The sequence below is a fragment of the Rhinatrema bivittatum genome, chromosome 3, assembly GCF_901001135.1.
Source record: "Rhinatrema bivittatum chromosome 3, aRhiBiv1.1, whole genome shotgun sequence".
Taxonomy (NCBI): Eukaryota; Metazoa; Chordata; class Amphibia; order Gymnophiona; family Rhinatrematidae; genus Rhinatrema; species Rhinatrema bivittatum.
Genome location: NC_042617.1, coordinates 588492793 through 588505117, shown reverse-complemented (window position 1 = coordinate 588505117; position 12325 = coordinate 588492793). Strand labels below are relative to the sequence as shown.

General features: G+C 40.2%; 1 protein-coding gene across 4 annotated transcripts in view; it reads right to left on the bottom strand.

Annotated features, from left to right (window-relative positions):
• The window catches only part of SCAF8 (SR-related CTD associated factor 8), a 686214-nt gene that overhangs the window by 532210 nt on the left and 141679 nt on the right, over positions 1 to 12325 (bottom strand). For all 4 annotated transcript variants that reach the window (XM_029596704.1, XM_029596703.1, XM_029596702.1 and 1 more), the window contains exon 6: positions 275 to 405. In XM_029596704.1, the coding sequence (XP_029452564.1) occupies positions 275 to 405 (131 nt within the window). The remainder of the gene's footprint in view (positions 1 to 274; positions 406 to 12325) is intronic.

Here is a 12325-nt window from a genome sequence, read left to right as displayed (position 1 = left end):
CAGAGTCCAACATGTACATACACAGTCAAAAATGTTCAAAATGAGATGAGAAATGAGCACTGCAGAAAGAACCAGCCTGCCTACTGAATTTCTTGTTTGAGAGCTTTACAAAGTTCAAACTATTTAGCAAGAGGTTACTTAACAAATGCCTTCCCCTATACTACACTGCGCTGTTGCTGAGTTTTTCTCCATACGTGTAAAAATTTAAAAAGGAGCAGCAGCATGCACAAAAGAGCGAGCTGATGAAAGTGAATAAATAACTAACGATTCTTACCTGTTGGCCCTGAGGACTTTGTAAGATCTGAGCTACTGCAGCAAGTGTATCTGTGTTGGCAATCTGAGCCATCCAAGGATCAGGGAGACCTGGTACCACACTGGCTGGAGTAACAGGGGTCACTGGAGTTCCTAATTAATTTTAAAAAGAAAAAGAAAATTCTTCCCATCAGAATATTTTTGTTCTAGAGCATCTTTCTTCACATTTCAGCTTTCAGTCAAATCAGAAACAAATCAACACAACTCAAAGTTATGAACATTTCTGGCCACCAGGGGTTTTCTTGGATTAGTCTCTACCCTATCCCTCTGTGGCTTGCTACAAAGGACTCAATAAAAGTCCTTTGTAGCAGGCCACATACCACGGCTACTTTCAAAATCCGATGCATTTACATTCTGAATGCCACCCAGGTGATGCTGTTATGTAATGGCTGGGATTCCCTCCCACTAAGGACTGCACCAGGCGCGCAATTTAGTATGGTATATTATGGAATATTATGACATTTTAGTATGGTATATTATGGAAGAGAAGGAACAAAATGGTCCATCCAGTCACCCAAATATTTTCTTCTCTGGTTTTCTACCATTTGGGAAGCATACAAATTCCTGTATTACTTTCTATTTCAACCAAGGCAAATTCAGATTAAATGATCAACAACCTAAAGTGCAGTTTGATAAGAGTTGATCATGTGTTTGAAATTAAATAAAAGGAAGCTATATTCATTAAAGACAGAGGCTGTTGCTATGTTCTTAGGGTAGGAAAAGTTCAGAACTTATTTAAAGAAGCATGACTAAAAACTAGATGAAACTACTTATTCACCGACAATATTTGTGATCTAGGAGTGTTTCTTGAATCTAAACTCTCAGGGCTGGATTTTAAAAGGGTTATGCGCATAAGGTACGCGCATAACCCTTTTAAAACGCCCCTGCGCACGCTGAGCCTAATTTGCATAGGCTCGGAGGCACGTGCAAGCCCCAGGACGCGCGTAAGTCCCGGGGCTTCGCAAGGGGACGTGTCGGGTGGGCGGCGTGAATTTCAGGGCATTCCGGGGGCGTGGTGCCGGCCCGGGGGCGTGTTCGAGGCCTCCGGATCAGCCCCCGGGTCGGGTGATGGCGCGCCAGCAGCCTGCCTCTGGCAGGCGTAACTTTAACAACAAAGGTAGGGGGAAGGTTTAGATAGGGCCGGAGGGGGGGGTAGAAGGAAAGTTCCCTCCGAGGCCGCTCCGATTTCGGAGCGGCCTCGGAGGGAACAGGTAGCGCGCACAGGGCTCGGTGCGTGCAAGTTGCACAAATGTGCACCCCCTTGCACGCGCCAACCCCAGATTTTATAAGATACGCGCAGCTACACGCATATCTTATAAAATCCAGCGTACGTTTGTTCGCGCCTGGTGCGTGAACAAAAGTACGTGCGCGCGTAGATTTATAAAATCTACCCCTCAATGAAGCTGATATGTCCAAGGTAGTTTTCTTTCAGGTAAGGCCATCAAGGCAAGTTTCATCTTTTTTGGAAAAGGACCTTCAGCAGCAATGCATGCAATCATGACATTTATTTATTTATTATTTAACAGCTTTTTTATACCAATATTAAAATACACATCATATCGGTTTATATCATAACGAAGGTAGAAATTACATTAAACAGGGAGGGGGTAACATGAGAACAATAAACAACAGGGAGGAGGCTATGAGGAGGAGCCAGATAACAAGCTAGGAAAGAAAGAGGGGGGGAGTGGAGGGATATGAACATATCTACAAAGATTGCAACAGAATGATATATAGAGCATAACATGTTTATAAAGATTCGGGGTGGGTATGAACCTATTTACATAGAAGAAGTGGGTAAGAGGGTAAACATATTTACATCGAAGAGGGGGGAGGGTCGGGGTGAATAGTGGGAGAGGGGGGGCTAGTCCGGAAAGGCCTGGTGGAAAAGCCATGTTTTGAGCATTTTTCTGAACTTCATGGGGCATGGCTCAAGGCGGAGGTGGGCAGGAAGGGCGTTCCATTGGGTTGGACATCTAAAATATACTATTGGAACTCACTTTACACAAGATTATCCCAGAAAACTTTATATAAATTAGTTAATCCAAAATGCAAGAGCAAGGTTATTGACAGGGATGACATTTTATGGATACAGTTCCCCAATACTGAGGAACCTACACTGATTGCCAATCCCTACCATAAAGTTTAAAATTTAACTTTTGGAATCAATATTCCATAAGCCAGCAAGCAGCAAAGTTATCCAGGTAAAGTTATCTGAAAACTTCAGCTGAATATTCAGACGAACTTACTTTCCGCTAAATATACTTGGTGATGTTTAATCAGCTAGTGCTGAATATCAGTGATGGATGGATACATTTTGGTTATGTCCCTACCCTGCCTTTTTTTGTTTGTTTGTTTGTTTTTATTGGCTAAGTTTTAGCTGCGAAAATGACTTATGGAGTTAAAACTTTCAGAGGGGCAGGATATTTAAAAGCCCAGCTTTATCCGGCTAGGCCTAAAACTTAGTTGGAACTCTTTTGAATATCGACCTCTTAGTTTATAGGGCACTGAATGCCCAGGACCTAATTATCTCTCTGAACATCTGTTACTTTCCAACATGCACTCCTTGGTTGACTAACATAATTTGTTCATAGTTCTCTCTCCATTAGGAGCTAAACTGTCTTCAACTCAAACAAGAGCCTTCCTCTTGATTAATATCCAGGCTATGGAATTCTATTCCTAGAGATATTTAATTGCTAACTAATTATTTGAGTGTAAGGAAACTACTGAAGGATCGTTTATTTAACCAAGCTTTTAATTGCATGGTATCCTAATTTTTCTCAGTGCTTGGGATTTTTAGAGATGATTCTCACCTGAGCACTTGGATATTATTTATTCATTTATTTATTTATATTTTAATGTTTCAGTTATGATGTGAATTTAATGTGTCATTCTGTTTTGTTTTGAAGTGGTTTTATTAAATTTGCTGCTCTGGGGAGGTAACATGATGTGGTGAGCCAAGGCAGACGTGCTGATCCTGGCTCCGGGTATCATCCCCACAATATCGCGTGTATCTGGCTGTTTTTGGGGCCACAGAGGAGCAGCTTCGATTTGGGATGAAATTTTACATGTCAATAGATAATGTTATGCAAAAATCATTGTCGACTATGCCCCTAAAGGGGGGGGGGGGAGCAGAAAGAAAAACTAAAGGCTCAGGTGGACAAAACGGCTGTCATTACAGACACCCAGATCAACCATCCTAACAATAATGAAGCTATACCAGAGTTGCCCGTGGCAGTAGTGGTGGCTCTAGAGAGCACACTGAACTCTATCTCTGGTCAAATCTCCAATCTTAGCACTAAAATTTCAGAATTCAAACCAAGGCTAGAGTGGGATGGAAGGGAGAGTCTTGACCCTTAAAGATGACACCCTGGCCCTTACAGGCAAAGTTTAATTAGAAAAGCAAGTGGCACTGCAAGAAGATCTAGAGAATAGATCCAGGCGTAACAACATCAGACGGGTGGGTCTATCTGAAAGTGTGGAAGATCAAAATTTGGCAGACTTCCTATAAAAGTGGCTGCTTGAAGCCCTCACTTTACCGGAGCTGGTTGGAAAATTAAGAATTGAGCGGGCTCATAGGCGAGGAAACAAGCGAGGAAAGGAAGCGAAGCCCTGCAAATTTCTCAATTGGTCACAGAAACGAAAAGTTTTGCAGGCCCACCATAAGATCGAAGAACTGACATACCAGAAAGAGACAATTCGCAGGTTCCAGGGTTTTTCGTTGGGGGTCTTTCAAAAGCAAAAATAATTCAATCCTCTGTGTTCGACGTTAGTAAAGAAGCAAGTAAAATTGACGTTACAATATCCCGCACGACTCCATTATCTAGTACGAGGAAAAATCTCACCTTTTTGAGAAATTTAAAGAGGCAAAGGAATTTGTGGACAAAATGTCTTTAAATTTATAATCTCTGGAAGACTATATTCACAACCAGAGTAGGTCAGAGAGAGAAGGGGGTGGGGGGGAAGATTTATTTATTTAAAACTTTTATATGCCGACATTTATTTGCATATCACATCGGTTTACAAATAACAGCAAATTTAACTTTGGAAAGGAAAGTAAAAATTACATGTAACAAGGAGAGAAAGGAACAAGATGGGTATGATGGGGAGAAAAAAAGGAGGGTCAGGAGGACCGGCATTTATAAGTGATTAAACAGGCATAAATAATTTATGACTGAAATTGACGGCATACAATAAATAAACAATTTTATTATAGGGTACGTGGGGGAGGGGGGGAAGGGTGGAAACTAGGGGGTTAGAACCAGGGGGAAGGGGGAAGCAGGGTGAGAGGGCGAGCTTATGTATATGCCAGTTTGAACAGCCACGTTTTTAATTTTTTCTTAAAAGTCCTTGTGCAGTGTTCTTGGCGTAAGTCAGGAGGCATAGAATTCCATATTGATGGTCCAGCTTAGATAGCACTCTTTCTTTGGTAGGCATATGTTGGGTAAGTTTGGGCGAGGGTGTTACAAGGGATCCTTTGTAGGCGGATCTGGTGGGTCTGTTAGAGATATGGTAGTGTAGGGAGTCATTAAGCCAGTGAACATTCTGGTTGTGGAGAGTTTTATGAATAATTGTGAGGCTCTTATGGAGTATTCTGGAGTGGATCAGAAGCCAATGTAGGTCTCTAAGAATTGGCGTGATATGTTCTTTTCTATGGGTATTGGTGAGGATTCTAGCTGCTGCGTTTTGCAGCATTTGGAGAGGTTTGATGGTAGTTGTGGGAAGGCCTAAGAGTAGTGTATTACAATAATCGATTTTTGAAAATAGTGTGGCTTGGAGGACTGTCCGAAAGTCATTATAATGAAGGAGAGGTCTTAATTTCTTTAGAACCCGCAGTTTGTAGAAGCAGTCTTTGGTGGTGTTATTGATAAATTGTTTTAAATTGAGTTGGCTATCAAGAATGACACCTAGGTCTCTTACATGCAGGGGGAATGTGAAGGAGTGGTCCAAGGGGGAGGGGTTGTAGTGATCTGGGGAGATAAGTATCTGTTTTGGATGATAGCAAAACCGAATATACGGTATACAAAACATGTTAAAATAAAAATAAATAAAAATAAATGTGTTGAGAGGAAGGTTAAGGTTTGAGAGGAGGTGGTTGATAGAAGCAAGGTAGTTGTCCCAGGTCTTGAGGGCTTTCGGTATGGATTCTGTGATGGGAATAAGGATTTGCACATCGTCCGCGTAGATATAATGTGTAAGACCTAGGTCAGCAAGGAGTTGGCAGAGGGGCAGAAGATAAACATTGAAGAGGGTCGGGGAGAGGTATGAGCCTTGGGGAACTCCTTGGGTTAAGTTAATGGGCTTGAACTCATTATTGCCTATTCTGACCTTGTAGAATCTATTGTTGAGAAAGGATTCAAACCAAGTAAGGGCTATTCCAGTGATGCCTATCTCAGAGAGGCGATTTAATAGAATGTTGTGACTGATGGTGTCGAAGGCTGATGAAATATCTAACAAAGCTAGAATGTAGGATTGGCCTTTGTCGAGTCCTTTGAGGAGGGTGTCTGTGAGGGATATTAACAGTGTTTCAGTATTAAAGAATTTATGGAAACTGAATTGGGACAGGAATAAGATTATGTTTTTCCAGGTGATCGGTGAGTTTCAGGTTAACTATCTTTTCCATACATTTTCCTCCACCTGTTATAGTTTGTTATAGTTTATTTGCAAGTTATTGAATTGATAAAGTTCTTGTCTCACTGGACATCAGCAAGGGAAGTTTTTGAACTCCCCTGGACTCTCAAGAACAGTATTTGGTTGCTATATAGCCAGACCATACTGGAAGACAGCTTGGCTTACAATCGGCATATTCCCCCAAACTTCAATACGTAGTTCCCAGCATTTACAGAGGGGGAGCAAAACGCACTTCTGCTTTTATTCTGGTGCTCGATCTCTTTCTGCTCGTAACAATTTCAGTTATTTGAATAACAGTTATACCTGCCTAGAGTTTGTGCTACACTGCAAAGAGGACGTCGTCAAGATAATTGGATCGTCATAGGCCTTAAAAGCCAACACTGACCTTTCACATGTAGGATTAAATGGACAATTTTCTTAGTGGAAGGGAGTGGGCAGTGGACTGCCTCAGGGATCTGTATTGGGACCCTTACTTTTCAATATATTTATAAATGATCTGGAAAGAAATAAGATGAGTGAGGTAATCAAATTTGCAGATGATACAAAATTATTCAGAGTAGTTAAATCACAAGCAGATTGTGATAGATTGCAAGAAGACCTTGCAAGACTGGAAAATTGGGCATCAAAATGGCAGATGAAATCTAATGTGGATAAGTCAAGGTGATGCATATAGGGAAAAATAACCCATGCTATAGTTACACAATGTTAGGTTCCATATTAGGTGCTACCACCAAAGAAAGAGATCTAGGCGTCATAGTGGATAACACATTGAATCGTCGGTTCAGTTTGCTGTGGCAGTCAAAAAAGCAAACAGAATGTTGGGAATTATTAGAAAGGGAATGGTGAATAAAACGGAAAATATCATAATGCCTCTGTATTGCTCCAGGGTGAGACCGCACCTTGAATACTGTGTACAATTCTGGTCGCCGCATCTCAAAAAAGATATAGTTGCGATGGAGAAGGTACAGAGAAGGGCGATCAAAATGATAAGGGGAATGGAAAAGCTCCCCTATGAGGAAAGACTAAAGAGAGATGGCTGAGGGGGGATATGATAGAGGTGTTTAAAATCATGAGAGGTCTAGAACAGGTAGATGTGAATCAGTTATTTACTCTTTCAGATAATAGAAAGACTATGGGACACTCATTGAAGTTAGCATGTGGCACATTTAAAACTAATCAGAGAAAGTTCTTTTTCATTCAACGCACAATTAAACTCTGGAATTTGTTGCCAGAGGATGTGGTTAGTTCAGTTAGTATAGCTGTGTTTAAAAAAGGATTAGATAAGTTCTTGAAGGAGAAGTCCATTACCTGCTATTAATTAAGTTGACTTAGAAAATAGCCACTGCTATTACTAGCATTAGTAACATGGAATAGACTTAGTTTTGGGGTACTTGCTAGGTTCTTATGGCCTGGATTGGCCACTGTTGGAAACAGGATGCTGGATTTGATGGACCCTTGGTCTGACCCAGTATGGCATGTTCTTATGTTAGACTCTGTTACTCAGGAAGTGTACAGGCATCCCCCACAGGCATTTGACTTGATATGGGGCAAGGCTGGGTGTCCCAGGTCGATTAATATGAATTCCTTTTATTGGTTCTTTATATTTTCTCAAGATAAGTAAAGATATCTGCATTATCTCATGGAATGTAAATGGGTCTGGGGTCACCCATCAAGAGGAGAAATGTATTACATGATTCTCAATAGCATATGTCCAAGAAACACATCTCAGATACAGAAAGCACTAAACTTAAAAAAGAATGGGTTCAGTCGTGTATATACTCAGCAGCGGTAGGTAAAACAGTTGGGGTAGCAATATTGACTCATAAGAATGTTCAATTGCAAGAGCAGAAGATAATTCAGGACCCAGCTAGATTTATAATTCTTGTTGCAAAATTGAATGGAAGAGAATCACACAACATATAGAAAGGCATGGTTTAATGGAACAAAGTCAGCATGGCTTTACCCAAGGCAAGTCTTGCCTCACAAATCTGCTTCACTTTTTTGAAGGAGTTAATAAACATGTGGATAAAGGTGAACCGGTAGATGTAGTATACTTGGATTTTCAGAAGGCGTTTGACAAAGTTCCTCATGAGAGGCTTCTAGGAAAAGTAAAAAGTCATGGGATAGGTGGCGATGTCCTTTCGTGGAATGCAAACTGGCTAAAAGACAGGAAATAGAGAGTAGGATTAAATGGACAATTTTCTCAGTAGAAGGGAGTGGACAGTGGAGTGCCTCAGGGATCTGTATTGGGACCCTTACTTTTCAATATATTTATAAATGATCTGGAAAGAAATACGATGAGTGAGATAATCAAATTTGCAGATGACACAAAATTGTTCAGAGTAGTTAAATCACAAGCAGATTGTGATAAATTGCAGGAAGACCTTGTGAGACTGGAAAATTGGGCATCCAAATGGCAGATGAAATTTAATGTGGATAAGTGCAAGGTGATGCATATAGGGAAAAATAACCCATGCTATAATTACACAATGTTGGGCTCCATATTAGGTGCTACAAGCCAAGAAAGAGATCTAGGCGTCATAGTGGATAACACATTGAAATCATCGGTTAAGTGTGCTGCGGCAGTCAAAAAAAGCAAACAATGTTGGGAATTATTAGAAAGGGAATGGTGAATAAAACGGAAAATATCATAATGCCTCTGTATCGCTCCATGGTTAGACCGCATCTTGAAAACTGTGTACAATTCTGGTCGCCGCATCTCAAAAAAGATATAATTGCGATGGAGAAGGTACAGAGAAGGGCTACCAAAATGATAAGGGGAATGGAACAGCTCCCCTATGAGGAAAGACTAAAGAGGTTAGGACTTTTCAGCTTGGAGAAGAGACAGCTGAGCGGGGATATGATAGAGATGTTTAAAATCATGAGGTCTAGAACGGGTAGATGTGAATCGGTTATTTACTCTTTCGGATAATAGAAAGACTAGGGGGCACTCCATGAAGTTAGCATAGGGCACATTTAAAACTAATCTGAGAAAGTTCTTTTTTACTCAACGCACAATTAAACTCTGGAGAGAGCGTATATGGAGATTCCCAAGTTATTTTAGAGGCAACTCCAATTTTCAATCTTTTCTAATTAAGAAATGGAACGAGTTTGAAACTAATAATTTGTAGCACAGACACTCCCCTGTCCTGTTCTGGGAAACAAGTAAGGTAGTCTTACGGGGGAGGGGCAATTAAATCATATCTGATAGCCAGAAATAAGAGATTGAATAAATTAATATTACAACTAGAACATAAGTTGAAATTGGTAGAAGACAGGTTGATAAGGACGGGATCCAAGAATATAGGAGAGTTCTTGAAAGCCTAAATACTGTATTGTATCAGAGAGCACAACGTATGTTACAAAAAAACAATTTTTTTCGGTTTGGTAACAGGGCTGGGAAATTCTTAGCTAATACATAGTGGGTGTGGAGAGGAAGTTCATTTACTGAAAAGCTTAAGTCTCTCAAATGGATCACGGTAACTGAAAACTCAGACATCTGCGAAGTTTTGCAGGACTTTTATAAGCTTCTGCATTCAGAGGATAGACAGGGTGGTGGTAAGGAAAATGATCGATTTCGATACTGTGAACCATGCCATATTACTAAATCAACTAGCGAACATCGGTATTGCAGGATCAGCACTAACATGGTTGAAAACATTCCTAGAAAACAGAGGTTTCAAAGTTAAAATTCACAACAAAGAATCCTCCAGATACCCATCATCACAAGGAGTTCCTCAGGGTTCCTCTCTCTCACCAACACTTTTCAACTTATACCTTCTCCCGCTTTGCCAACTGCTAAACAAATTGAACCTAAAACACTTCATATTTGCCGACGACGTCCAGATTGTGATCCCTATCAAAGAATCCATCACTAAAGCACTAGAACTTTGGGAAAATTGCTTTCAAGAAATTAACGAGCTCTTATCCAGCTTAAATCTAATCCTAAACCAATCAAAAAGTGAATTCATTCTAATCTCTCCAGATAATTGCAAAATCACTACAAACCCGCCAGCCAACTTGCAAACCTCAAAAGTAAGAGATTTAGGAGTCTCCACAGACAACAGGCTAAATTTGAAATCGTTTATCAACCAAACAACCAAAGACTGCTTCCACAAACTGCACGTATTAAAAAGAATAAAACCCCTATTTCACTTCCATGATTATAGAACAGTGCTCCAATCAATAATATTTGCGAAAATTGATTACTGCAACTCGATCCTACTAGGCATCCCATCATCACATCATCACAAGCTACATCAGCCGCTCAAGATAAATTTGAAACAAAGCTATCTAATCTTGAGATTACTACTGGTATTGAAGTTGAGTCAATTCTAAAGAAAATGAAACCAGCTTTCCACCCCACAGACATCTTACCTACTAAGACTCTTCTTACAATACGTTCTACAATAGCAAAACCTATTGCAAAGATTCTTAACAAATCCATCACCACAGGCATAGTTCCTTCTATACTTAAACATGCTATCATTACCCCAATGATAAAAAAAATCTAACCTAGATACATCTGATCCAGCAAACTTTCGACCAGTATCAAACCTACCCTTCCTCTCAAAGATTATGGAAAGAGTCATCAACAAACAACTAACTGATTATTTAGATGATCATCAAATACTCTTCCCATCCCAATATGGGTTCAGAAAGTACCACAGCACGGAAACGCTTTTGATATCACTTTCTGAGGTGCTACTAAAAGCTTTAGATGCTGGCAAATCATACCTCATCGCCCTTCTTGATATATCAGCTGCTTTCGACACGGTAAACCACAACACCCTTATTACCCGTCTATCTGAAATAGGTATCTCGGGATCGGCTTTACTATGGTTTCAGTCATTTCTGAGCAATAGAACATACAGCGTTAGATGTGGACGAAGTGAATCCAAGCCAAGAAACCTCTCTCAAGGAGTCCCCCAAGGATCTTCTCTCTCCTCCACATTGTTCAATGTTTACCTTACACCGCTATGCCGGTTACTCTCTAAATTGGGTCTTCAACACTTCATCTACGCAGATGATGTTCAAATACTCATACCTATAACCAGCACAATCACAAATGCACTGAGTACCTGGAAGGTAGCTTTATTAGAAATTAAAACAATCCTCACAGACAACCAATTGGCTATAAATACCAATAAAACTGAACTTATCATAATCTCACCTCCAAAAAATACAATTCTGATCAACTCTGATATTTCTCAAAACAACTCCTCTATTTCACAACAAGTACGCAGCCTTGGTATCATCATTGACAGCAATCTCACGTTTAAAAAATTCATCGCGGACACGGTAAAAAATGGTTTCTTTAAGCTATACACTCTTAAACGTATTAAATCTCTATTATACCAATATGATTTCCGCACAGTCTTACAAGCAACTATTTTATCAAAAATTGATTACTGCAATGCTCTGTTACTGGGTCTACCTAAAGCCACCATTCAACCTTTGCAAATGCTGCAAAATGCAGCTGCCCACATTATCACTGACACAAGCCGCCATGATCACATCACTCCAGCTCTTCAGTCTTTGCACTGGCTACCCGTGGCTTACAGGATAATTTATAAATCTATGTCGCTGATACACAAAGCCATTCAAAACAGAGAAATGCTCTGGTTCACAGATCAACTGCAATTCAAAATGTCTTCCTGCCCAACGAGATTCCAGAATTTAGCCAAACTAAATATCCCAGCACCCAATCTGACTAAACTCTCCAGTACAAAAGAACGATCTTTCATCATTGCTGGATCAACTATATGGAACACCATGCCCTCTGAATTACGCCAGGAACTCTGTCACAAAAAATTTAAACAAAACCTTAAAACCTGGCTATTTAAAAAAGCCTACTATCAATGATCTGTATCCTCAACTACTCTTCCTATCCGCCACAATCTCTCATATATTGCTTATATTCTTTTAATACATAGTTATATATTGTATTGTATTTGTTCAGTTACCATGTTAAATTGTAAAGCGCAATGCTGAATTACTGTTTGAATGTAAACCGAGGTGATGTTATTTACGTACCCCGGTATAGAAAAATCTATAAATAAAATAAATAAATAAATCACATACTAAACCGCTCCAAATGATACAGAACACCGCAGCAAGAATTCTAACAAACAAAAGAAGAAGAGATCACATTACACCAGTCCTTAAAGACCTACACTGGTTACCAATCCACTACAGAATAATTCATAAATCCCTCACCACAATCTACAAGAATATCCATGGACTGGCTCCACTCCATCTACAAATAGCTCTTAAAAAACACTCCTCCAACAGACCCATCAGAGAAGCTGCCCCTTTGTGCGCCCCTTCGTGCGAACCGGAGCACAAGCTGAAACCACCCACACAAAAGACTCTGCCACAC